Here is a 22,142-nt window from a genome sequence, read left to right as displayed (position 1 = left end):
CCTGAGGGGTAGGGGAGAGGGTTGTTTCATCTAGGTTTCCTCATCTGTAAAATGGGTTACAGACCAGATGATTTCTAAGCTCCCTCACAATTCTAAATCCTATACTCCAATGAGAGTAGGAAGTTCTTTCTGTTAGGTTTGGGGCTGATAGGGGTGAAGTGAGTGAGACAGAATCCTGTGGTATATGCCCTCTGGGCACATGATACATCCTTTCTTATGTCTCTGGCTCTCACACACTCACCTCTGGAGGAGGACAGAAGAATAAGTGGTGAGAGGGGGGCAAGTCACTCTTCTCTGAAGATCAAGAGAAGGCAGTGGGGAGGGAAGAAGCTGGACCAGGGAGATATGGCAAAGGGTCTCCAGGACCTATGGTGATCATACAAAGGCAGGTACTGGGCAAGGACTGGGAGATCCTGGGGAATGTTTGAAGCACCACGTGGTTATAGGGAGCCAGTAGTGGGTTGGAGGGAGCCTGGGGTTGGGTGTGTGAATGCGGGGAAGTGACTCTTCTGGTCTCTACGTTCCAGACCGGCCCTCCCAGGCAGGCCCCAGAATTGCCAGTCCTACACTTACCCCCTCCCCCCCACCTCCTCGCAGTTCTGCAACACCAGGATGAGCAGGGGATGCACATAGAATGAGAAAGGAGGGAGCCAGATTCCAAGGGTTCGGGAGGGCATTCTGACCCTGTCCTGTCCCACAGTCCTCCAGAGACTGAGGCCCCATGGGAACTGGTCCAATTAGCACACATGTGTCCCTGCATCCCTGCATACACAAGCACGCCCCAGGCGAGCTGCCCCCGTACCACAGGGTGAGGGGACAGGGAGTGAGGTACCAGGCCCGCGGAGCCTAGGGTAGTGAGCACTGGAGATGCGGGCGCCCGTGGGAAGATGCCCTCCGCCTCGCTCCCCCCCCCTCCCTTTCGCAGGTGCGGGCGGTCCAGGGCGGGGTGGGGGCCACAGGGCAGTGGAGGGAAAGGGAGGACACGCAGGGTCCCGGCCCCGTCCCCCATCCCTTCCTTCCCCAGGAACAGGGCCTGATGCCCCAGGGTCTCACCTGCGCCTGCCCGGCCCCGGCCGCTGCCTCCGTGGTCCGGCCGCCCCACCTCCTCCTCCTCTTTCTCGGATGCCGCCGCAGTTGCTGCAGCAGCCGCTGCTTGAGCTCGGGCTGGCCCCGGGTCCTCCGGCCGCCGCCGCTGCCGCCGCCGCCGCCGTCGCCGGGCTTGGGCCTGGGCCGCATGCGCCGCCGCCGCAGCAGCCACCGCCGATGCGCCGCTGGCCCCCCGCCCCCAGCTCCGCGCGCTCCCCTCCGCCCGCCCGGATCCACGGCAGCGGCCTGCCCCCTCACTCCTCGCCTCCGATCGGCCCCTAGGCCCCCCCATGTCCCCCAACGTCCACTTGGCCAGGGACCCCCTCATGCCCTACTCAGCCTGACGTGTGACCCTGGGAGCTGCTCAGCTCCCCACCACCACTGACTCCCTCGTCGGAACGTGATCGGGGACCCCCGCCCCTCCTTGTGCCCCTTGTGCATCAACTCGCACTGGCCTAGATTCCCCCAAACTCCGCCTGAGGCCCCTCTCTCTTCACCATCCTGACCCCCCTCAGCTGCCTCCCCTCTCCAGGCGCCCATAGGCTTCCCTCTCACTCCTCCACTCCCACTAACTTGAATGCCCCAAGCTAACACTGGGGCCCCTTTTTCCAGCCCTCCCCCCACTATGTGAAACCCTCGGCTTCCCTCCAGCTTGACCACCTCAACCACGTGTGACCTGGAGCTCCCATAACTTTGTCCCCCACATTCCTCTTGTTTTCAGCCCCTTCCCCCCCCCTCCCCTCCCTTCACTAGCCTGGATCCCCAAGCTCAGACTGAACCCCTTTTATCCTATCCATCTCTCCCCACCATCAAGACCCTCTCATCCCTTCCCCACCATGACCCCCTCAACTCACATAAGATTTGAGCTTCTTCCCCCACCGAACACCCAGCAGGAGACCCTCACTCTCACCTTTACCTGCTAAAGTCTCCCTAAGTCCAGCCTGTGACACAGCCCTGCCAGCTCGCTCCCAACTTAGCTTCAAACACCACCACCCCCATTTTAAGTACCACCTCCCACCACCTGGCTGGGACCACTAACTTCCTAACTGGAAATCCTAACTCCCAGCTCCTAGGTCCATCCCCTCTGCAGCCCCCACCCCCAAGGGAAGGGAATGGGCGGGGCTTGATTTTGGCCATAGCGCTGAAGGATAGAGGCAGCTAGGTGGCTGAGCAGATAGAGAGCTGGGCCTGGAGTCAGGAAGACTTGAATTCAAATCTGCCCTCAGATACCTCTTACTAGCCGTGCAACCCTGGGCAAGTCACCTAACCTATTTGCTTTAACCACTCCACAATCTTTTGCCAAGAAAATCACATGCCCAGTACTGGGGTAATATGGTCCGTAGGAGTACAACGTGTTGGACACAATTGAACAACAACAGAAGGAGAAAGTGAGGCTAAGAGAGGGGTAGAGATAGCCTGTGCCTCTGCACAACCATGGCCCAAAAGAAATAAGGGGAGGGGCAGCTAGGTGGGGCAGTGGATAGAGCATCAGCCCTGGAGTCAGGAGGACCTGAGTTCAAATCCGACCTCAGACACTTGACACTTACTAGTTGTGTGACCCTGGGCAAGTCACTTAACTCCAATTGCTTCACCAAAAAAGAAGAAGAAGAAGAAGAAGAAGAAGAAGAAGAAGAAGAAGAAGAAGAAGAAGAAGAAGAAGAAGGAAGAAAGAAAGGGAATGGGCTTCAGCATACCAGATCCCCCTTATTGTAAGGCTCTCTCCTCCACTGGTATTAATCTCCAGAGCTTATCTCTCAAGGGCCTGCAGAGAGCTGGAAAGACAGGGAAACAGGCATAGGGAGACAGATTCTAACAGACACATGCAAAAACAGAGATACACAAACACGGGAGCAGACACCCGGAGACCAGGTGACAGAGACAACGAGCACACACAGACAGACTAACTAACAGACACATGAAGTTAACACTCAGAAGCAAAAGGAGAAGCAATGGGAATGCAAATCTAGAAACAGACACAAGCTACTACATAAGGCAGAGCTGGACTTGGATTTTGAAAACCTTGCTTTGTCATGACTAACTTTAAGCATGATTTGGGGAGAAACTCATCTTTCCCTATTCTCCCTCATTCCCAGATAGCTCATCTTTCCCTCCCCAGTCTCTGTTTTCTACCCTCCCAGTTCTACCATGCCCTATGCAACCTCTGAAACTCCCCTCCTCACAGAGCAACCTGGCTCTCTTGGAATGACAAGGTATTCTATCTCCAGCAATGAGTGTTTCCCTCATGCCCCCACTAGGTGACACTAGGTTAAGGGAGAAGTAAACATGGTTGTTGCTCTTCACTGCCACTTCCAAACCATCCTTTTGCCCCCATCATCCTCTGAGATTCACTCCGTCAGTCTGTCACAGGGTCCAGATCCTTGTGCTACTCATCTCTTGGGACTCCAGGCCTTTAGCCTTTCTTATCTGAGGAGTTCAATGTCCGGCTTACAGTCTTCCTCTCCTCTCCAACTCCTGACCCCATACTCAGGGATATCAATATACATGTTGGTGTCCCCTCAAATATCTTGGACTCTCAGGTCCTCAACCTCCCCACTTCCCATAACTTACATCTTCACTCACTTAGGGACCCACAGGGTGGTCACCTCCAGTTGAGGGTTCACAATCACCCACCACTACATAGTGATTATCTCCATAACCTTCAACACTGACATTCTTCTCTCTGATCATGTCCTTCTGTGACCTTCCCAGGCCTACTTTTCAAGCTCATCATAGCCTCCACTGCCCCTTCTTTAGTTCCACTTTCCTTCCCTTCAGTCTTGTACCCTATGATTGACCAGTTAAATTTCACACTTTCCTCTACCTTTGAATCCCTTACACCTTTGTCATGCTTTGCTGAACTTGGTTCACCCCTTCCATCCCCCTCTTCCACTCCTCAAGTGCTGGCTGGAAACCCTCATGATGTCTGATCAGGACTGACCACCCCTGTTGTTCATTTTATTATCCTTTTATTGTCTCACTGAATTTTTTTTTTTTAGGCAATTGGGGTTAAGTGACTTGCCCAGGGTCACACAGCTAGTAAGTGTTAAGTGTCTGAGGCCGGATTTGAACTCAGGTCCTCCTAACTCCAGGGCCTGTGCTCTATCCACTGCGCCACCTAGCTGCCCCGGGAATGTAATTTTTTTTTAAGTGAGGCAATTGGGGTTAAGTGACTTGCCCAGGGTCACACAGCTAGTAAGTGTTAAGTGGGGAATGTAATTTTTAAAAAATTCAGCGAGGGGCAGCTAGGTGGGGCAGTGGATAGAGCACCGGCCCTGGAGTCAGGAGTACCTGAGTTCAAATCCAGCCTCAGACACTTAACACTTACTAGCTGTGTGACCCTGGGCAAGTCACTTAACCCCAATTGCCTCACTAAAAAAAAAATAATAATACATTCCCAGTAGAGTTTTCTCTCCTCAAACTCTCTCTTCTCACTCCCCCACTCCTGCCTGACTCCTAGCCAAGGCCAACCTCTCCACATATTCCTTAATTCCTACCTCTCCTATGTCCGGGAGTTTTGTCCCTTTGCCCCTCTCACCTCCCTCTCATTCTCTGTGTCTTCTTTATCCCCTGCCTCTCTTCCTCACCAACCTACAAACATTCCCAAGACTCCCCATCCTTGGAAAAACCTTCACTTAACTCTGCCTTCCCCTCAAGCTATTGTGTTACATCTCTTTTCCCCTTTCTAGCTTAGTAAAACTTGTCATCCCTCCATTTCTTCAACATCTCATTTCTCAGACCTGTTGCATCTTGACCTTGAATCTTATCACTTGACTGAAGTCATTCTTTCCAAGGTTACCAATGAACTTGTAATTGGGGTTTTTTTTATCATAAAGGTATTTTATTATTTTCCAGTTACATATAAAGATAGTTTTCAACATTTGTGTTCATAAGATTTTGAGCTCCAAATTTTTCTCCCTCCCTTCCCTCTCCCTCCCCAATTCAGAAAGCAATCTGATATAGGTTATATTTGTACAATCACATTACACTTAAACTTGTTATTGTTGATTGCAAGGGCCTTCTCCACCCCCAGCCCCCTCCCTGCCCTTATCCCTCTTGACCTCCTTGCAACTTATGACACCATCAACCATCCCCTTCCTCGAGGATACTTTCCTTGACTTTCCCAACACTGCCCTCTCCCGGTTTTCCTCCTACTTGTCAGAACTGTCTCCACTGCTAGATCTTCATGATATTCTACCACACTAACTGTAGGAATTCCCCATGGATATGTCCTGGGACTTATTCTTCCTCTCCTTCCCCATCCACATGCTCCTTCTTACTGATCTCACTTGCTCCCAGCGGTTCAATGATTATCTCTACATAGATGATTCTCAATATCCAACCCCACTTGCTCTCCTGAACTCCACAGTGCTGGTTATCTGCTGGACAGCTCTATCTGTGCATTCATTCCTTCAAGCCCTAGAGTCCCCAAAGAGAATGCACCTCTTGCTATCTAAATATGTCCCTCCAACAAACTTGCCCGTTTCTATCCAGGGCACCGCCATTCTTCTTGTCACCTAGGTTAAAAACCTTTGGGTCCAGGGGCAGCTAGGTGGCGCAGTGGTTAAAGCACTGGCCCTGGATTCAGGAGTACCTGAGTTCAAATCCGGCCTCAGACACTTGACGCTCACTAGCTGTGTGACCCTGGGCAAATCACTTAACCCCCATTGCGCCCCCCCCAAAAAAAAAAACAAGAAAAAAAACAAACTTTCCTTCGGGTCCTCTTTGATTCTTTCCTCTCCCTCCCCGCCTCCCCACCCCCACATCCAATCAGTTCCAAACCAAGCCAATACAAAAAGGGTTTACCAAGGATCTCCTATGTGCAATGTACTGTTCTGGTTGCTAGAGATAAAAAGACAAAATGAGAACGAGTCCTGTTGTCAGAGCTTATATCCTACTGGGCTGTAGAGTGAGGGAAAGGAAAGTAATGTGTAAGGCCAGAAAGATGGGTCGGGAGCCAAATTGTGAAGGGCTTTAAAAGGCAAACAGAGAATTTTGCATTTAATTCTAGAAGTAAGAGGGAGTCACTTGGAATTATTGAGCAGGGGAGTAGCAAGGTCAGACTTACTGCTTTAGGAATATTTATTTGGAAGCATGGACTGGAGAGAGGAGAGATTGAGGACAATACATATATTCCTCCACCTCTTGTCCTGGGCTTGACGGAAACAGCTCTTTGGCTTGTTTGTTTGTTTTTATTTTTTAATTAAAAATTATTTAAAAGTTATTTTTTATTTTTATAATAAAACATTGCACTATTTTCCAGTTACACGTAAAGATAGTATTCAACATTTGTTTTTATAAGATTTCTAGTTCCAAATTTTTCTCCTTCCCTCCCTGCTCCCGACGACAGAAAGCAATAGGTTATATATGTACACTCACATTAAACATATTTCTGCATTAGTCATGTTGGGAAAGAAAAATCAGAAGAAAAGGGGAAAACCTCAAAAAAAGAAAACAAAAAACAACAAAAAAGGAGGAACAGTATGGTTAACTCTGCATTCAGATTCCACAGTTGTTGTTTGGTTTGGGTTTGGGTTTTTTCTGGAAAAACAAAGCTCCTTGAAAGCCAGAAATGTTTCCTTAGTGTTGTACTCTCTGTGCCTTGCACTTACTCTGCATTGACTTACATGAAACTGAAATCATTTCTTTGCCCCAGCTTCCTCACCTGTAAGATGAAAGCGATGAAGATATCTCTGAGTCCGCTACCAGCTCTGTGGAGGCGAAGGCTGTGTCTATCCCATGGACCTTTAAATGAAAACGCCAGGGCTAACGCGGACGGCTTTCCACAGACCAGCTCGATGGTCTGGGAGGAGGGGGCGTGTCCGGAGGCGGGGTCTCCTTGCTGGCCCGCCTCTCCAGGGGTGGGGCTTGGCTGAGGCTGGGGAGCGGGCGGCCAGAGTTCGGGGCTCTAGATCCGGGTCTAGCGTTTCGCTGCGAGGCGCACAATTTTCTGTGGTCTCTGTTCCCACCCCTCCACGCAGGATCCCCGGCCGCCGGAAGCATGACCGTGAAGAAGATCGCGATCTTTGGAGCCACCGGCAGGACCGGGCTCGCCACTCTGGCTCAGGCTTTGCAAGCAGGCATGGGGCAAAGGCCTTGGGACCCGGGGGTGCAGGGTCACTTGGAAGGGGCACAGCTTAGAGGACTCTGTGGAGATGCAGGGAAGGGCGTGTGGGGCTCTGAAGGATTAGAGGGAAATCTGGGGGTGAGGAGATTGGCACAGGGACCTGGGGGCGGGGTGGTGGTGAATGGAGAGGAGGCACAGGGAGAGGGCACACAGAGGGGAAAAGTGGAGGGGCATGAAGATTAGCTCAGGGGCAGAGTGCAGAGGGCTGGGGGAGGGGGGACGGAGACAGGGCAAAGGGGATTCTGGGGAAGAAAATGGAGATGATGCATAGAGAGCTCTGGAGGACACCTGGAAAGCAGGAACAGGGCACAGAGGATCCTGGGGAAGACATGGGGATGGGGCACAGGGAGTTCGGAGGGAACCCAGAGAGGAGGCACAGGACACGGCACAAGAGACTCTGGGGGCAGAAGAGACTGAGAGGTGGGACCTGGGGGCTCTGGTGGACATGGGAATAAGCAATAGGGATAGGGGTGTAAGAGATGTGGGGATGGAGCCAGAACCAAGAGGGCTCTTTAGGGCCCAAGGATCTGTGGGGGGGGCACATGGGGGGTGGGCACAGAGGTCTCTGTGGATGGCACAAGGCTGGGCCGCAGGGAACACTTAGTTTTCTGGGGGGAGGGGGGCCTCGTGACATCACAGGACCATGAGCAGAAGTCACCATGGGGGTCCCTGACCATTTCCAGCATGGGACATGATGATTGGAATGGTACACCTAGGGCTGGAACTTCAGCCTGGGCCAGGGGGAAAAGCTGTGGGATGTGGATAATGTCTCCTTCTGGGGAGAACTGGGAGGGGACCTTGGAGGCCCCTGCTAATGATGCCAGGAGGCCTTGGGGTCAGCTCCCTGGTCTGGGTCCCACAGATAGGCCACCTGGCAGCATAGAGAGGCATTCACTGGCCCAGGTGGTGAGACAGATAACAGAGTATCTGAGGGCCCCACAAGGGTGGGTGGGGGGTGCCTCTGGCATCTTTCCTCCCCCCAGCCTGGGCTCCCTTGAAATGGAAACTCCCAAGTCCCTGTGAGTTTGAACTTTGGAAGATATCAGTTCTGTTCTCCTTCATTGCGTGGACTCATATTGTGGGAAAAGCATTGAATTTGGTGTTAGAGGTCCCGGGTTCAGCTCCTAACTCCACCACCTCCAGTTGTGTGCACTTAGGCAAGTTTTGTAAATGCTCTGGGCCTCAGTTTCCTTCTCTGTAAGGTGAGGTGTGGTACGGACTAGATCCACAATTCTTAACTATTTTTGGCGTGCTGGGATCCTTCTCAGGACAGTGTTTTTAAATGCATGCAATAAAATACCTAGGATTACAAGGGAAGACAATTATTTGAGGAAAAAAAAAGAAATGGATACTCCCCGACCAATACTCTAGCCCAGAGAACCGGCCTTCCCCACCCCCAGTGTCTGAGGCTACCCTTTTGTGGCATGGGATAGGGAGAGGGGGTGGAAAGAAAGGGGAGATATTCTTGCTGACTAGGATTTCAGGAGTAGGGGGAAAGAGTGGGAAGGGGAGGAAGTTGGGAAATGCTGAGTCATTCCTCCCCCAACTTCCTCCTGCCCCTACCTTCTCCCCTCCCTACTGCTGACTATTGGGATTACACTCTGGGAGAGCTGTGGCACACAAGAGGGTTGGCAGTCTGGACATCTTGAACTCCCTGGGCCTTTGTTTCAGAAATCTCTATAATGAGGAGAGCCCCCAACAGCCTCTGTTTTGGGGGGAGCCGGGTGTCTTGGAGCTGAAGTCAGAAGAGACCTGGGTTTGAGGGCCAGCCCTTGGACAAGTCACTGAGCCTCAGTTTTCTCCTTTGTAAATTATGGCTAGTAATACCCGGTCTCGCTTCCCTCACAGGGCAACTGTGAGAAAAGCCCTCTTCCAAACATGGGAGTTATTTAACTTGTAAGAGCTTGTTTGGTCTAGGTGACAAGGGAGAGAATTCTGGATTTGTGGTGGTCAGTAGCCTCGAGTTCAAATCCTTGCTTTCTGTTTTCCTATTTGCATTATTTATCTCCTCAGGGAATTAGGATCATGGGAACCTAGAACCAGAACTGGAAGGGACCCCAGAAGCCATCTAGTCCAACCCCTTCATTTTACAAATGAGGAAACTGAGGCAAACAGGACACCTTGGCAGTCAAAGTGGCAGAGGCAGCATTTGAACCCAGGGGCTCTGACATCAAATCCAGGGCCCATTTTCATGGTGTCACCCTTGTCTCTCATCTCAGAACACAACTGTGCCAAAATTCTGCATGAAGCCTTTTCCAGGCCTCCTTAATCTGAGTGTCTTTCTTCTGAGACCATTCCTGATTTATCCTGCCTATATCTCATTTGTCCATGCTTGATTGTATGTTTTCTCCCCCATTAAGGACCTCTTTAGACTTTGAGCTCCCTGAGAGAAAGCCTTGTCTTTTACCTTTCTTTGTATCTTTAGCACAATGCCTGACATATAGTACATGATGAATAAATTCTAGCTGGGTGGTCGATGTTGGACCATTCTAAGATGCAGAGTCCCAGGTTCCTGGGACATCACCTGACCTTTCTATCTCTCTTTTTGTCTCCCTTCTACCTCTAGGTTATGAAGTGACAGTGCTGGTGAGGGATGCCTCCAAGCTACCCTCGGATGGTCCCCAGCCAGCCCGGGTGGTGGTGGGTGATGTCCTGACGTCAGCCAATGTGGACGAGACCGTGGCAGGACAGGATGCTGTCATTGTATTGTTGGGCACCGGCAGTGACCTGAGTACTGAACCTCCCCTGTGCCCCCGGCCTGTCCCTGTGCCTCGGCCCCCTCAGCCACAACCACCCCCGCCACCTCCACCACTCCCACTGCCTCCACCCCCTCCAACCAGTGACTGCCACTCTCTGTCCTCCCCTCCAAGGTCCCACCACCGTGATGTCAGAGGGCACCCGGAACATTGTGGCCGCCATGAAGGCCCATGGTGTGGACAAGGTCGTGGCCTGCACCTCGGGTGGGTGGAGAGGGAACCTTGAGCCTAACCTAGGCATTAACCCCAGCCTGGAACCCTGGCCCAGTTTGGGGGTCTTAGTTAGCACAGGCAAGGACTGGAAAAGGTGAGGGGTCAGAGAAGGGTCATGAGTGGTCTCCTCAAATCTGGACCTCAAGGGTCCAGAGAAGAGCAGCCTGGAGGCCATGCCAGGTGACTGAACTGGGGATATTTAGCTGGAATAGAGAAGACTAGGAAGGACATGCAACTGCCTTCCAGGATGGGAAAGGCCTGGTGTCAGGAGGACCTGAGTTCAAAGCCAGTCTCAGATACTTCCTAGCTGTGTGACCTTGGGCAGGTCACTTAACCCTGTTTGTCTCACTTTCCTCATTTGTAAAATGAAGATAACAGGGCAGCTAGGTGGCACTATTAGTGCCACTAGTGGATAAAGCATTGACTCTGGATTCAGGAGGACCTGAGTTCAAAGCCAGTCTCAGACACTTACTAGCTGTGTGACCCTGGGCAAGTCACTTAACCCTCATTGCCCCACAAAAAAAAAAAAAAGGAGAAGCTTTGGAGAGGCAGATGCAGGCTCAATGTCAGCACAAACAAGCAAAAACTCACTACTAATGAGGTTTGTCCAGAAGTGAAATGGGCTCTCGAGAGGGAATGAGTTCCCTGTCCCTAGAAGTGTTTAATAGATGATATATGACCCCTCTCTGTGGTGTTGGGCCAGGGATGCCTGCTCCGTCCTGTGACGCTGTTGCCTCTTCACTCTCTCTGCAGCATTCCTCCTGTGGGACCCAGCTCAGGTTCCTGCCCGGCTCCAAGCAGTGACCGATGACCACATCCGTATGCATAAACTCCTGCTGGAATCGGGTCTGCACTATGTGGCCGTGATGCCCCCTCACATTGGTTTGTGGCTTTGGGAGGGTGGCCCCAGCTCTTCCTTCTTCCTACCTGCTGAATGATATCCTTGGAGGGGAGGGGGAGGGGGAGGGGAAAGAGTTCTTAAACTCATCCGGTGACCTCTGAGGTCCCTCCCAACTCTGAGATTCTGGGGTTGGTTCATGCCCTGGCTCTGCCCTGAGTCAGCTGTATGACCTTGGGCCTTTAGTTTCCCCAACTGTAAAATAAGCAGGTCTGATTTGATCCTGAGTCTGTGAGCCTAAGTCCTGGTCTCCAGGAGTTGCCTTCATTCAGAGCCCAGAGAACCTCCCTCCCCCTTTCTAGACTGGACAAGAGAGAAAGAAGTTGAGCCTTAAGATGCCTTCTCTTCCTCTTCCCACTGCAGCTGGGGACCAGCCACTGACGGGGGCCTACAGTGTGACTGTGGATGGACGAGGTCCATTCAGAGTGATCTCCAAACATGACCTGGGACACCTCATGCTTCGATGCCTCACCACAACGGAGTATGACGGGCATAGCATCTACCCTTCCCATCAGTATACCTAGGAGAATGTGGCATCTGCCCCATGTGCCCAGCCCCCACCCAGCTTGGTCCTGTCCTTGGGAAGCAAGGATGGCCCATTGCTGACTGGGGCTATGAGAGGAAGGCGGCAAACAGAATAATAAAAGACAGTGTGGCACCAAGTGCTGAGTGATACAGACTCCTGCACTTCCCTACCTTCCTTCTCTGTCTCTCTGTCTCTCTCCCCACCCCCATCTGTCTGTCTCTTTCTCTCCCTCTGTCCATGTAGCATCCCATCTGGTTTATTTCTAATATTTGTTTTCCAGGGCTGGGTTCTCAGAGGGTTTACCTCAGGTTCTAGGGGTAACCCTGTGCATCTCACTCCTAACACTATATATAACCCACAAGCTCCCAGTAACCATCAGGAGGCTTAATTAGGCTTTTTTTTTTTTGAAGGCATTGATAAAGATCTTGTGGTAAGAACAGTAAGTATATAACATTTTCCCCCTAGGCTTAGGGCTCACTCTCCCACAAATACACATACAGTCTATGGGAAGAGTACGCTCCGATTTCAGAGTCTGCAGGATTGTTCCTGTGGCAGACACACAAGGCTCCCTGTAGTGAAGAGCCTGCAAGTCCTTTCTTAGTGGAGTCTTCATATTCCAAGCTCCTAGGGTCTGCTGCTTTCTGTCGCTAGGACCTTGAAGCTGCTTTCTTTCCTTAAGTGATTCTCTCAGTATCCATGTCTGCCCGGATGGAACGTGTGACCTTGGTCCCTCGATTGTGCTTCAAGGAACTCTCAAACTTGTCTCCCTTTGGGCAGATGCAGAGGAGAGAAGTGGCTGATAGAGCCTGGACAGAGAAACCAATTTCTGCCCCCAGCTGGGGTCTCAAGCCACAACAACTCCTTAAGGTTTCCCTTTTCAAGTACCCGGAGGCTGGCTAATTTGTTTTCTTGTCAAAACCCCATTGTTCTCTCCTGGACTCCCTCAGAGAAGTGGGGTTATCTCTACAATCAGTTTAACACCTCATTAATGCCTTGAGAATCTACCTGGAGCCTTTGTAGACTCAGTCTAGTTGTGGGGGTGGGGAAGAATAACAAATTAACTTTCTCCCTCCCTTACATCTGGCTCCTTCCCTGGGTTTGTTTCTCTTCATCTGATTTTCCTTCCTTTTCTAACTCAACTCCCCTGTCCTCTCTGGTCTGTCTTTTGTATTCCGCCTCTCCTCCCGTTTTAATTTCCTGGTCTATATCACCTCCCTTGTTGGTATCTATCTCTCTTTCGCTCTGTCTCCCCTTCTCAATGTCTCTCCCTCTCCTTTCCTCTCCCGTCTATCTCCCTCTCTGCTTGCCTGTTTCTCCTCTTCTATTTCTCCTTCCCTGTCTGTCTTTCCTCTCCAGTATGCCTTGCCTTCCCTCTCTTTATCAGTCTCCATCCCCTCGGATCCCTGGCTGTGTGCGTGCACGTGTGCGTACACGTGTGAGGTGTGCGTGCACGCGTGTGCGCGTGTGTGTGCCTGTGTGTTTGACTTAGAGAAGGAGCCCAGCCCAGCCCCGCCCCGCCCAGGACACATCCATCCCTTCCCCAACCTCTAATGCCTCGAGGGCGGGGCTTCGGGGAGTCCGAAAGGGCAGGATCCTGGTAGCCATGGCGACTTCACGCTTCCTCCCTCTCCCCCGCCACTGGCCAGTCTGATTGGCTGCAGGCAGGGCTTTGGACAGCTGCGTTAGCCTCCTCTTTACGCCTGCGCTGTCTACACCAGCAAGTGCGAGTGGGCGGGGTCGGGCGGGGTCCCTTTTCTGCGGGCCCTAGCGGAAAAAAACCCCAAAAACCTCTTTTCTCCTTCTCACCTCACCTCCTCCCTCTGGGCTTTTAGACAGCCCAGAGAGGAGGGGCCCGCACCTACCCCGGGAAGCTAATTAGTCTGGCAGTCACGCGACTCTGGTCTTTAAATGGCCCGGGGCGGTGGAAGGGATGAGAAGAAAAGAGTGGAGACTAGCATCACCTGTAGTCGGAACGGTAACCTCACCCAGCCAATCAGCGCAAGGCGCGGGTGAGGCTTTAGCCAGTCGCTGTGGGCGGCCGAGCAGTTGGCTGTCTGGGTGTGACAAGGACAGGCTCCGGGCCCCTGCCCCGCCCCCAGTCCGGAGCCATGGAGCCCGGATCGGTGAGCTGGGGTAGAGGGTGGAAGGGGCAGGAGAATAAGGAGGAAGAAGAGAAGGAGGAGACGGCAGGGAGATCCGGCGGACCAGAGCTGCCAGGAGGAGGCAGGGAAACTTCAGAGACTGGAGGGATTGGGAAGAAGACTGGAGATATGGGAGAATCAGACCAGGTCTTAGCCCTGGGAAATCAGTCAGAAAGGGAAAGGGAAGGAGAGGGAGAAAGGGGGTCGGGGAATGGGGTAGATGGCCCGGGGAGAGGGGACGGTGGTGTTTGTGGTACTGATATAAGTTCAAGCTCCGGGAGGTGTGGTGATCTAACTTTGGGCGCCGATGGGGAAACTGTATATAACAGCTCTTTTTAAGGGGCAGCGTGATGTAGTAGATCCCAGTGTTGAGATTGGGATTAAGGAGACCTGGGTTCAAATTCCAGTTTTCTTCTCCGATACTTAACTAGCTATGAATCTCCATTTTTCCTGCGAAATTGACGGCGCTAATCAACTAGAGCAGCCAGGAGGAGGCAGGGAGACCTCGGGGACTGGCGGGGGGGGGGGGGGGGGGGGAGAGAGTGTCGAGGAGAAGACTGGAGATTTGGGAGAATCAGACCAGGATTTAGAAAGTGGCTTTATCTGGGAGAAAGGAGGAGGAAGTGAAGGGGCCCCTTTCTCCTATCCCCATCTCTTAAGGACCCAGATACTTGTGTCTCTGCTTAAGCCCCCACCAGTTCTCACCCAAAAGGACCTCGAAATTTCTCTGTAGCAGTAATCTGGAGTGCGGGTGGGTGACTGGGGAATTTCGGGGAGTGGGGAAGAGCTCCTGCTACATTTTTATGCAAGTGTCTGTGTGTTTTCTTAAAAACAGTTTAGAGAGGGGCGGAGCAGCTTGGGGCCCCTGAAGGCTGAAAAAAAATGGAGTGGCTTTCTGGGAGTTGTAGTCCACCACCTGAGTGGTTCCAGTCTTCCTACCCAGAAACAGAAACTGCACTCCATTCTCTAGTAGCCTCCGGGAAGGGAAAGGGTCCGCTCCTCCCTGGGCGTGGCTTAGAAAGGATGAGACACTCTGATTGGAGGATGAGCCAAAGTGGGCGTTGTCGGTCCTTTTCTAAAATGGCAGGGGAGGGGCAAAGTAGTACACTCAAGTAGGTGCTTAGCCTCGAGGGTGGGGCAGCCCCTGGGGCACGTAGGAGTCCTTTGCATATCTGTGCTTAACTGGGTCTGTTCCATCTTCGAGGCTTGTCCTGGGAAAATCTTCAGAACTGGTTTCTAGTCTTGAATTGTCAGTGAATGACTTGGCAAGTTCCTTCCCTATCTATCCCTCAGTTTCCCCCTCAAACTCCCCTGTCTCTTCTCTCTGGTCTGCCTTTTGTGTCCCGCCTCTCCCCTGTTTTAATTTCCTGGTCTATATGATCTTCCTTGTTGTATCTATCTCCCTCATACAAAATGATTCCGCCCCGCCTCCCCCCCTCTCCCCCTCGCCATGGCGATCACGGTCCTGGAATATGAGAATCATAGGACCTAAGAGGGACCTTTAAAAAAAATCATCGTAGAAATGAGCAAACAGACCCAGAAAGCTCTATTTACAAGTACTTTACTACTTATGAATAGTGACAGAGTGGGTATTGAAATGAAGGTCCAAGCAAAGAGTTGCGGTGGCCAGGGGGACTCTTCTGAAATATTAAAAGGATAGGGGCCTATGATCTTATTGGTAAAGGGAACTCCTACAAGGCCCAGTCACTATCATGCTGGACTGGGTGTCAGAGAGACCGGCGTTCAAATCCTGATTTAGACAAGTCTCTGTGGACAAATGTTATTGTCCCTCTCAGCTTCAGTTTCCTCCTCTGTAAAATGGAAAATGCTTAGACTGGTTGGCCTCCAGTCTCCTAGGCCCTTTCCAGCTCTAAATGAACGCATGATCCCAAGTGAGGCTACTCTCTCTACCAATGCAGGTCAGCACCTCCTCAGCAATGTATAGTCTGAGAATCACCAAGAGCAACTTAATTTTTTAATGCTCTTGGCAACTCTCACTCTGCCCCTCAGAGGGACAGAAAGGAGGCTTGGAGTCGGTAAGAGACTTAGCCAAGATAACAAGTCAGTGGCAGAGGCCAGACCAGGGCCCGGGGCTCCCTGGGGACCCTTTGCAGTAGGGGGTCCAACCAGAGGTGATCTAACCCAGGGTCTCCTAACTCCTGTTCCCTCTCCCATCAGGGGACAATGGTGGTCGGTGTGAAGCGAAAGCATCCAGATGATCATGGAGATCCAGAAGAGGTGGAGGCTGGTAAGGAGTCCCAGGAACAGGCCCCCTCCTGCCAGTCCAACCTATGCCAGACCCTACTTCGCCTTTCAATGGACAAATTCCAGCTAGGCTCTCCTAGCCTCCTTCGGCAAGTGCTCATCACAAATACCCTGAACCACATCAGGAAAAGAATGAGCCTGGAAAGGGGCCCAGTCCCAGCCCCAGCCCAGGGACCTGGATTGGAGCTGCTTTTACCCTTAACTGCCCAGGCTTCAGACAACTTCCTCAAGGAGCTGGAGGCCGTCCTGGGCTTAAGAGCCGCACAAGGCTGCTGGGAGCCCCCACATCTGAGTTGGAGCCCTACCTCTGTCTCTGACCTGTGGGATGACTGCACACAAATATCTTCCCCTCTTGGGGCCTCGATTTCCCCATCTGTCAGAGTTGAAGAGCCTACTCTGGGCAGCTTTGAGGTCTTAAGCAACAGCTACCTTGGAGATCTGGTTCCTGATGACTTCTTCCCTGACATTGACACCTCAGATGTGGAAAGGGAGCCTTGGTCCTCAGCTTCTGCCCTTGCCTCCTCCTCCTCTGGGGCAGCCTGGTCCCCAGGGCAGCCTGGGACTGAATGGGACTGGACCGAACTGGACCAAATCTTGGAAATCATCAAGGGGTCATAAGATTGTCTGTGGGGGGCAGGGCCCCAACTCCCCCAGCTAGGACCCTGAACCCTTCCTTTCAGATACTTGCTTACCTCTGGAGAGTTTCAAGAAAGTGACCTCCAAAGATCCCATATCTCAGGAACCTGGGGTGAAGCTTCCTAGGGAAATGGGAAAGCCTTGTCCCTTGGGCTTCTGCCCTGGTCTCAGTGCCTGCTGATGGCAGACAGAGCAACTGAATGTATTTCTCTTTCCTAATGGCTTGATGGTCCCCTGCCTTCATCCTCCCACACTGGGGCTGCTGTCCCTGAATCTCTCCTCTCCACCCTATCACCCTGACTGGCCTAAGGTGTGGGAGGGGGGCAAGCATTTGGGGGCTGCTGCTCCCATTCCAGTTAGCCTTTTCTGTCTCCTATGAGCCTGGTCCCCAGGTATTCCCAGGTTGTCCCCTTTGATTTGGCTTCAGATTGCATTAAGAAGCTAGCCTCAGGGTTGAGTAACTGCCTGGAAGAGGAAGGGGGCAGGGCTGGGCAGGAGGCCTCTGGGGAGACAAAGTCCAGATTGCCAGGAGGAGGGGCTCTAGAACCCCCCCCACCACCACCACCCAAGGTTGACAGGTATGGAAGAGTACAAATTCACATCTTCTTGCCCCCTCCCCAACCTAGTGCCTGGCCATAACTGTGAATCCCCCCCTTTGTCCTTGTTCACCCCTTTCCCTACCCAAAGTGGCCTTAATGAAGTGCAATAAGGGATAAAAGAATCTTTATCCGTGGTCACATTTTTTTTCTATTTTAAAAAGGCCTATTTCACCTGGTTTTTGTGAATAAAATTTCAAATTCCATGATGTCCCTTTAATCCTTTCTTCTTCCCATCATGCTTTTGGTCTGGAGCCTCTGGTGGATAGGAACAGGTGGCCTGCCATATAGGGCCAGGGGTCAGGTGTTTCTCCTTTCTCCACCAGTCCCTCCCTGCCTTTAGGGCTACTCCTGGGTGGGAGGGAGGGGGTGGAGTGGTCAGTTTAGACTTAATCTCAGAAGGCCGGAGTTGAGAGTTAGACTCCATCTTGTCCCACCTCAGCGTCTTAGAGAGGGGGACATTTAGGCCTGGAAAGGGGAGAGACAAGTCATCTGTTCTCAAGGAGTGGACCCCTGGGGAGCCCCTGACACCCTTTCTGGAGGTCTGCAAGATGAAAGCTATTTTCATAATAATATGAAGATGTTTGAATTTCTAACATGGTAAAGCAAGATTGATATTCGACAAACAAAAGCTCTTGGGCGGGGAAAGGAATCTCCTTAATCATTTTGTAAAATGGAAAAGGCTCCTGGGACCAAGAAGTTGGCCCTACCAGGGTGGAGTAAACATAGGAGGAAATTCTCTTCCTCTGCTGGGGGAGGGGAGAGGGGCTTTGTGGGGGAGGGTTGTGACCGGCTCTTAGTGCCTCCCTTTTCCTAAATATCCCATTTTTTTTTAGGAGGAGGGGTGGGGTGTACAGGGCTGGCTGAGCTCTACCCAGGCCTCAGACACAGGACAGGAGCTCCCATCCCTCAAGGCAGGGTCTGCCAAGGAGAGTTTGCTCAGCTACAGGGTGATTGGGGCTCCCTTCCCGACTGGGCTGGACCAGATGGAGAGTTCTGCAGGATTCTCACCCTCCTCCAGACTTGAATTTGGGGAAAGAGAAGGGGTGTGTGTGTATGTCTGTGTCTCTGTGTGTGTATCTGTCTCTGTGTCCATTTGTGTGTGTGTGGTTCAGGATACAGTCTGGACTCTTCTGGATGGAGTCCTGAGAAAGCTGGCTGGCTGAGTCCCTTCCACCGGCCCCACCCACCCTCACTCCTCCCTTCCTGGCCCCAAGACTCCGTTTTCTTACCCTAATAAAGCCCTGAGGTGCCCCAGCTTCTGAAACACGGGTCGGCCTGGCTCATTTTCTTTTAACTTTCGTTTCTGCGCTGAGGACAGGCCTTCCTCTCCTTCCCCCCACCCCGGTGCTGTTCCCCTCTGTCTGGGCCTCTCATCTGCTCCCCAGCTGCCAAGAAGTTAGGGACAGACAGGGCTCGGCTCAGCTGCTTAGAATCACCCAACGGCAGAGTCCCAAAGACCTCAAGAGCTCAATTCCAAACCTCTCATCACACAGAGCAGGGAAACGGGTCCCCAGGAGGGAAGGGCCTAGGATTACGGGCCTCCAAAAACCTTGGAAGCCATCGAGTGCAGCTCCCTCATTTGACAGCTGAGGCCCCGAAAAGGAAAGTGATTTGTTCAAGGTCACACAGGTCTGCCCCGCTAGGAGCCTAAATTCAAGCCCGGGTCCTCGGAGCCCATTTCACCTGGGTACTGGACCACCCACTTGGACAGAGCCAGGGTTTGGAAATCAATTGTCCTAGACTCCCCCGCCAGGGTTTCCCATCCCCGCCCCCAGCACTCCGTCTAGCCGGCTTTTTAAGGAGGCTGGTTTGGAGCGAGGGGATGAGGAAGGGAGGTAGGGTTCCACGATTTCCTCCAGGCCCTTTCTGCCCAGATTCCGGGGGCCAGTCTCGGCGGCACAGAAGGGGGGGGAGGGAAGATGTCTGGGGTGGAGGGGAAGGTTTTAGCTAGACAGGTGCATGTCAACCCAAAGAAGGACCCAGCCCCCTTTTCTGGGGAGTGATGGGGGAATCCTTTTCTCCAGCTCCTTCATCCAATTCTTCCCAAATGCCCAAGAACGTACCCCCGCCCTCGCCCTCCCTAGCCCGGAAGGCGACAGCTGAGACCGAGCACCGACCCACAGGCCAACCAGTGAGTGCCCCCGTCACGGGCCTCCTGGCCTCCAGAATCCAGCTCCGGGCGCCCTGCCCCAAGGATGTCCCCGCCTCCCCTCCTCACCCCGCCCCCTTCCGCAAGAGAACCAATCCCGAAATTCAGGGGCGGAGCCTCTTTGGGGCGGGGCAGAAGCAGAGGAAAGTAGCAACCCCCGACCGCGCGCCGGGGCCAGTGCAGCTTCTAGCGACCCAGGGGCCGGCTGCGGGAGGAGCGAGAGCGCGAGCGATGTGGTCGCCACTGGCGCTTCCTGATTGGCTGCGGGTGGCGTCGCGGACCCTCTGATTGGCAGCAGACGAGCCGGGTATGTAAATGAGGCCAAGGGGAAGGGGGGAGGGGGCAGGGTTTGGGGGCCGGAGGGGGGATCGCCGTCCCGGGCGCGTCCGAAGCCCGGGCGGAGTCCGATGATCGCGCCACGGTCCCCGAGCGCCGGGCCCGGCCCGGGCTGATGCCGCTGCCGCTGGCGCCTGCTCGGGCCCCGGTGAATCACGCCCCAGCCTTGGGGAAGGGGAAGGGGAAGGGGGCGGGGCGCGGGGGCGCCGGCTCCCTGGCTCCGGCTGCGTGACTCACCCGCCCCCGCGGCCGCCGCCGCCGCCGCCGATTCGGGCCGGGCCGGAAGCGGGGCAGGAGCAGAGGCCGGGGCGGGAGGGAAGCCGAACGGGGCCGGGACGGGGGCGCCCGCGGGCCGGGGCTGCCGCAGCTGGACCCTCCCCCACCCCCTGCTGCCCCGACCGGCCCCGGGTGCTGCCCCGGGCCCCTCCCCTTGACTCCTGCTTGGCCCTGGGCAAGTCCCGGCCTCCGAGCCCCTACCGCCTCTGCCCCGGTCTGTGAAATCAAAGGAGGGGTCCCCGGCGCCCACCAGGCCAAGAGAGGAAACTGAGGCCCGGCCGGGTTGTGATTTAGGATCACGGTCCCAGAGCTGGGAGGGTCCCCGGGGCCATCAAACTCGAGTAGAGGGTCGACCTTTTTGGTGTAGGGTCTGGTGAAGCCCACGGATCCTTTCCAGAATAATGTATTAAAGTGAACAAAATAAATCATGCAGAATTTAAAAGTTAATCAGTATTGGGTTAGTTATTAATTTTTTTTTAAATGTTCAGACCCCAGGTTAAGACGCTCTGCACTAGAACGTCTCTCAAGACCCCTAATTGTCTGGGATTCTTTGTCCCAAGGTCAGGAAAGGGGTCTTCAGGGTGAGGAGGCTCTGGGAAGCCTCTTTTCTGACAGCATCCATACTCCTTTCTCCACAGACCCATGTTGTGCAAAGGTGTGAAACGTAAACGCGAGGAGGAAGAGGAGGAAGACCTGACCTCTCAGGCCTGGTGGCTAGAAGAGGCCAGCCCTAGCCCAAGCCCTGAGGAGGGGGCCAGCCCAGCACCCCTGCCCCCCAGCTCTCTCTTCAACCTCTCTATATTCAAACTCCACCATGGCCTCCGGAGGGGCGAGCCAGATCTCCGGCACCTTGTCTTGGTGGTCAATACTCTGAGGCGAATTCAGTCCTCCATGGCTCTGGAGCCCTCTGTCCCAGAACCCCCTTCTCCAGCTCCTGTTGACCCCCTCCCAGTGGTCCCTGATGCCTCTCTGTGCACGTCTGTCTCAGCCCTCCTGGATGACCTGAGTCACATTGAAGGCCTCAGTGACACCCAGACAGCCTTTCCTGAAGACACTCCCCTGAGCAGGCCCCCAGACACAGGCCTAGATCCTGGGCGACCGGCCCCTCTGGGATCTCTGGAGCTCCTCTTGGAGGATGGACTGGAGGGTCTTTTTGATGATATTGACACCTCCATGTATGACTGTGAACTCTGGCCCAGCCTTAAAACAGACTCTGGGGAGACGGAGGACAAGATACAGGGGCCAGGGCTGGATGTGTCTGAACTAGATTACCTCATGGATGTGCTTGTGGGCACACAGACTTTGTAGGGGACCAACAAATGGGTCCCTGCCTGCCCCCAAGTGGCCCAAGATGGACAAGGGGTCATGGGATTCCTGAGAGCTCCCCTCCAGCTACAGACTGTGGGGGCCATGGAATTGTGGGGTGGGAAGCGTGGACGGTTTTTAAGATGAAAACAATTAATATATGAAGCAATGTGTCTGCCTTGTCTCTTCTTCTTCCCCACCTGTGTATCTATAAAGTGAATTATTGATCCTTGTTAGTAGCACTTGTCACGTAGCCTTAGGGCAAAACTGTTTGCCTCTCTGGGTCTTAGTTTCTCCTACTGGGAAATGAAGAGGTTGGGTCCTATGCTCCATAAGTGTCAATGAATGGATGGATGGATGGATGGATGGAACGATGGATGGAACGATGGATGGAACGAGCGTTTCCGAGTTTCTTTTGTGCCAAGTGCTATGCTAAGCTCCGGAAATACAAACATGACAGCCCCCTACCCTCAAAGAGCTTACATTCTATCTGAGGGAGGGAAGCTCAAGGCAGTGGAGAAGAGAGGAGAATCTGGAGATGGTGGAGGGACGCATACCTGGGGTCCTTTCCAAAATGGTGGTCCTTCGGAGGAAGTCTCCCATGAGGAGAGGAAGGCCCTAGCATGTGAAGGCACAGTTAGGTACATAGTAGGTGTTTAATAAATGATCAATAGCCCACACCTGTACCCAAGCAAAAATGTCCTTTTACTGTAGCTATTCCCAAACTTCAGCCTCCCGGGCCCCTTTACACTTTCAACAATTGGAGAACCCTTTTTGTTTGCCTCTCTGGACCTCAGCTTCCCCAGTTGGGAAATGAGGTTCCTATGAATTA

At 53.2% G+C, this 22,142-nt stretch overlaps 4 protein-coding genes across 9 annotated transcripts in view; 3 read left to right on the top strand and 1 right to left on the bottom strand.

Annotated features, from left to right (window-relative positions):
• SPTBN4 (spectrin beta, non-erythrocytic 4) overlaps positions 1–6,766 on the bottom strand; it is a 64,513-nt gene extending 57,747 nt beyond the window's left edge. Inside the window, exon 1 of one of the 2 annotated variants that reach the window (XM_043992230.1) lies at positions 6,749–6,766. The gene's annotated coding sequence lies outside the window, so the exon portion shown is untranslated. Of the gene's footprint in view, positions 1–1,053; positions 1,194–6,748 lie in introns of those variants that run through there. The other variant, XM_043992231.1, reaches the window with a different exon arrangement.
• A 169-nt stretch (positions 6,767–6,935) lies between these two features.
• Positions 6,936–11,739, top strand: BLVRB (biliverdin reductase B). The gene is made up of 5 exons (XM_043999211.1): positions 6,936–7,163; positions 9,777–9,941; positions 10,081–10,170; positions 10,933–11,061; positions 11,441–11,739. The coding sequence occupies exons 1-5, from the start codon at positions 7,085–7,087 to the stop codon at positions 11,599–11,601; spliced, it is 624 nt and encodes a 207-aa protein (XP_043855146.1). The 5' UTR covers positions 6,936–7,084; the 3' UTR covers positions 11,602–11,739.
• A 1,662-nt stretch (positions 11,740–13,401) lies between these two features.
• Positions 13,402–17,414, top strand: SERTAD3 (SERTA domain containing 3). 4 transcript variants are annotated; one of them, XM_043995949.1, is made up of 2 exons: positions 13,402–13,578; positions 15,923–17,414. In XM_043995949.1, exons 1-2 carry the CDS (start codon positions 13,534–13,536, stop codon positions 16,625–16,627), a joined length of 750 nt encoding a protein of 249 aa, XP_043851884.1. In that variant the 5' UTR covers positions 13,402–13,533; the 3' UTR covers positions 16,628–17,414. The 4 variants fall into 4 exon arrangements, with proteins under 4 accessions (XP_043851884.1, XP_043851887.1, XP_043851886.1 ...); XM_043995952.1 differs by having other exon boundaries at positions 13,460–13,612; XM_043995951.1 differs by having other exon boundaries at positions 13,460–13,726.
• A 2,112-nt stretch (positions 17,415–19,526) lies between these two features.
• Positions 19,527–21,509, top strand: SERTAD1 (SERTA domain containing 1). Of its 2 annotated transcripts, none has more exons than XM_043995472.1 (2): positions 19,527–19,700; positions 20,644–21,509. In XM_043995472.1, the coding sequence occupies exon 2, from the start codon at positions 20,648–20,650 to the stop codon at positions 21,311–21,313; it is 666 nt and encodes a 221-aa protein (XP_043851407.1). In that variant the 5' UTR covers positions 19,527–19,700; positions 20,644–20,647; the 3' UTR covers positions 21,314–21,509. The 2 variants fall into 2 exon arrangements, with proteins under 2 accessions (XP_043851407.1, XP_043851409.1); XM_043995474.1 differs by lacking the exon at positions 19,527–19,700 and adding an exon at positions 19,752–19,877.
• The last annotated feature ends 633 nt before the right edge of the window (positions 21,510–22,142 follow it).

Source organism: Dromiciops gliroides, chromosome 3, assembly GCF_019393635.1.
Source record: "Dromiciops gliroides isolate mDroGli1 chromosome 3, mDroGli1.pri, whole genome shotgun sequence".
Taxonomy (NCBI): Eukaryota; Metazoa; Chordata; class Mammalia; order Microbiotheria; family Microbiotheriidae; genus Dromiciops; species Dromiciops gliroides.
Note: the sequence above shows the minus strand (reverse complement) of the source record. Positions and strands in the feature narration are given on the sequence as shown.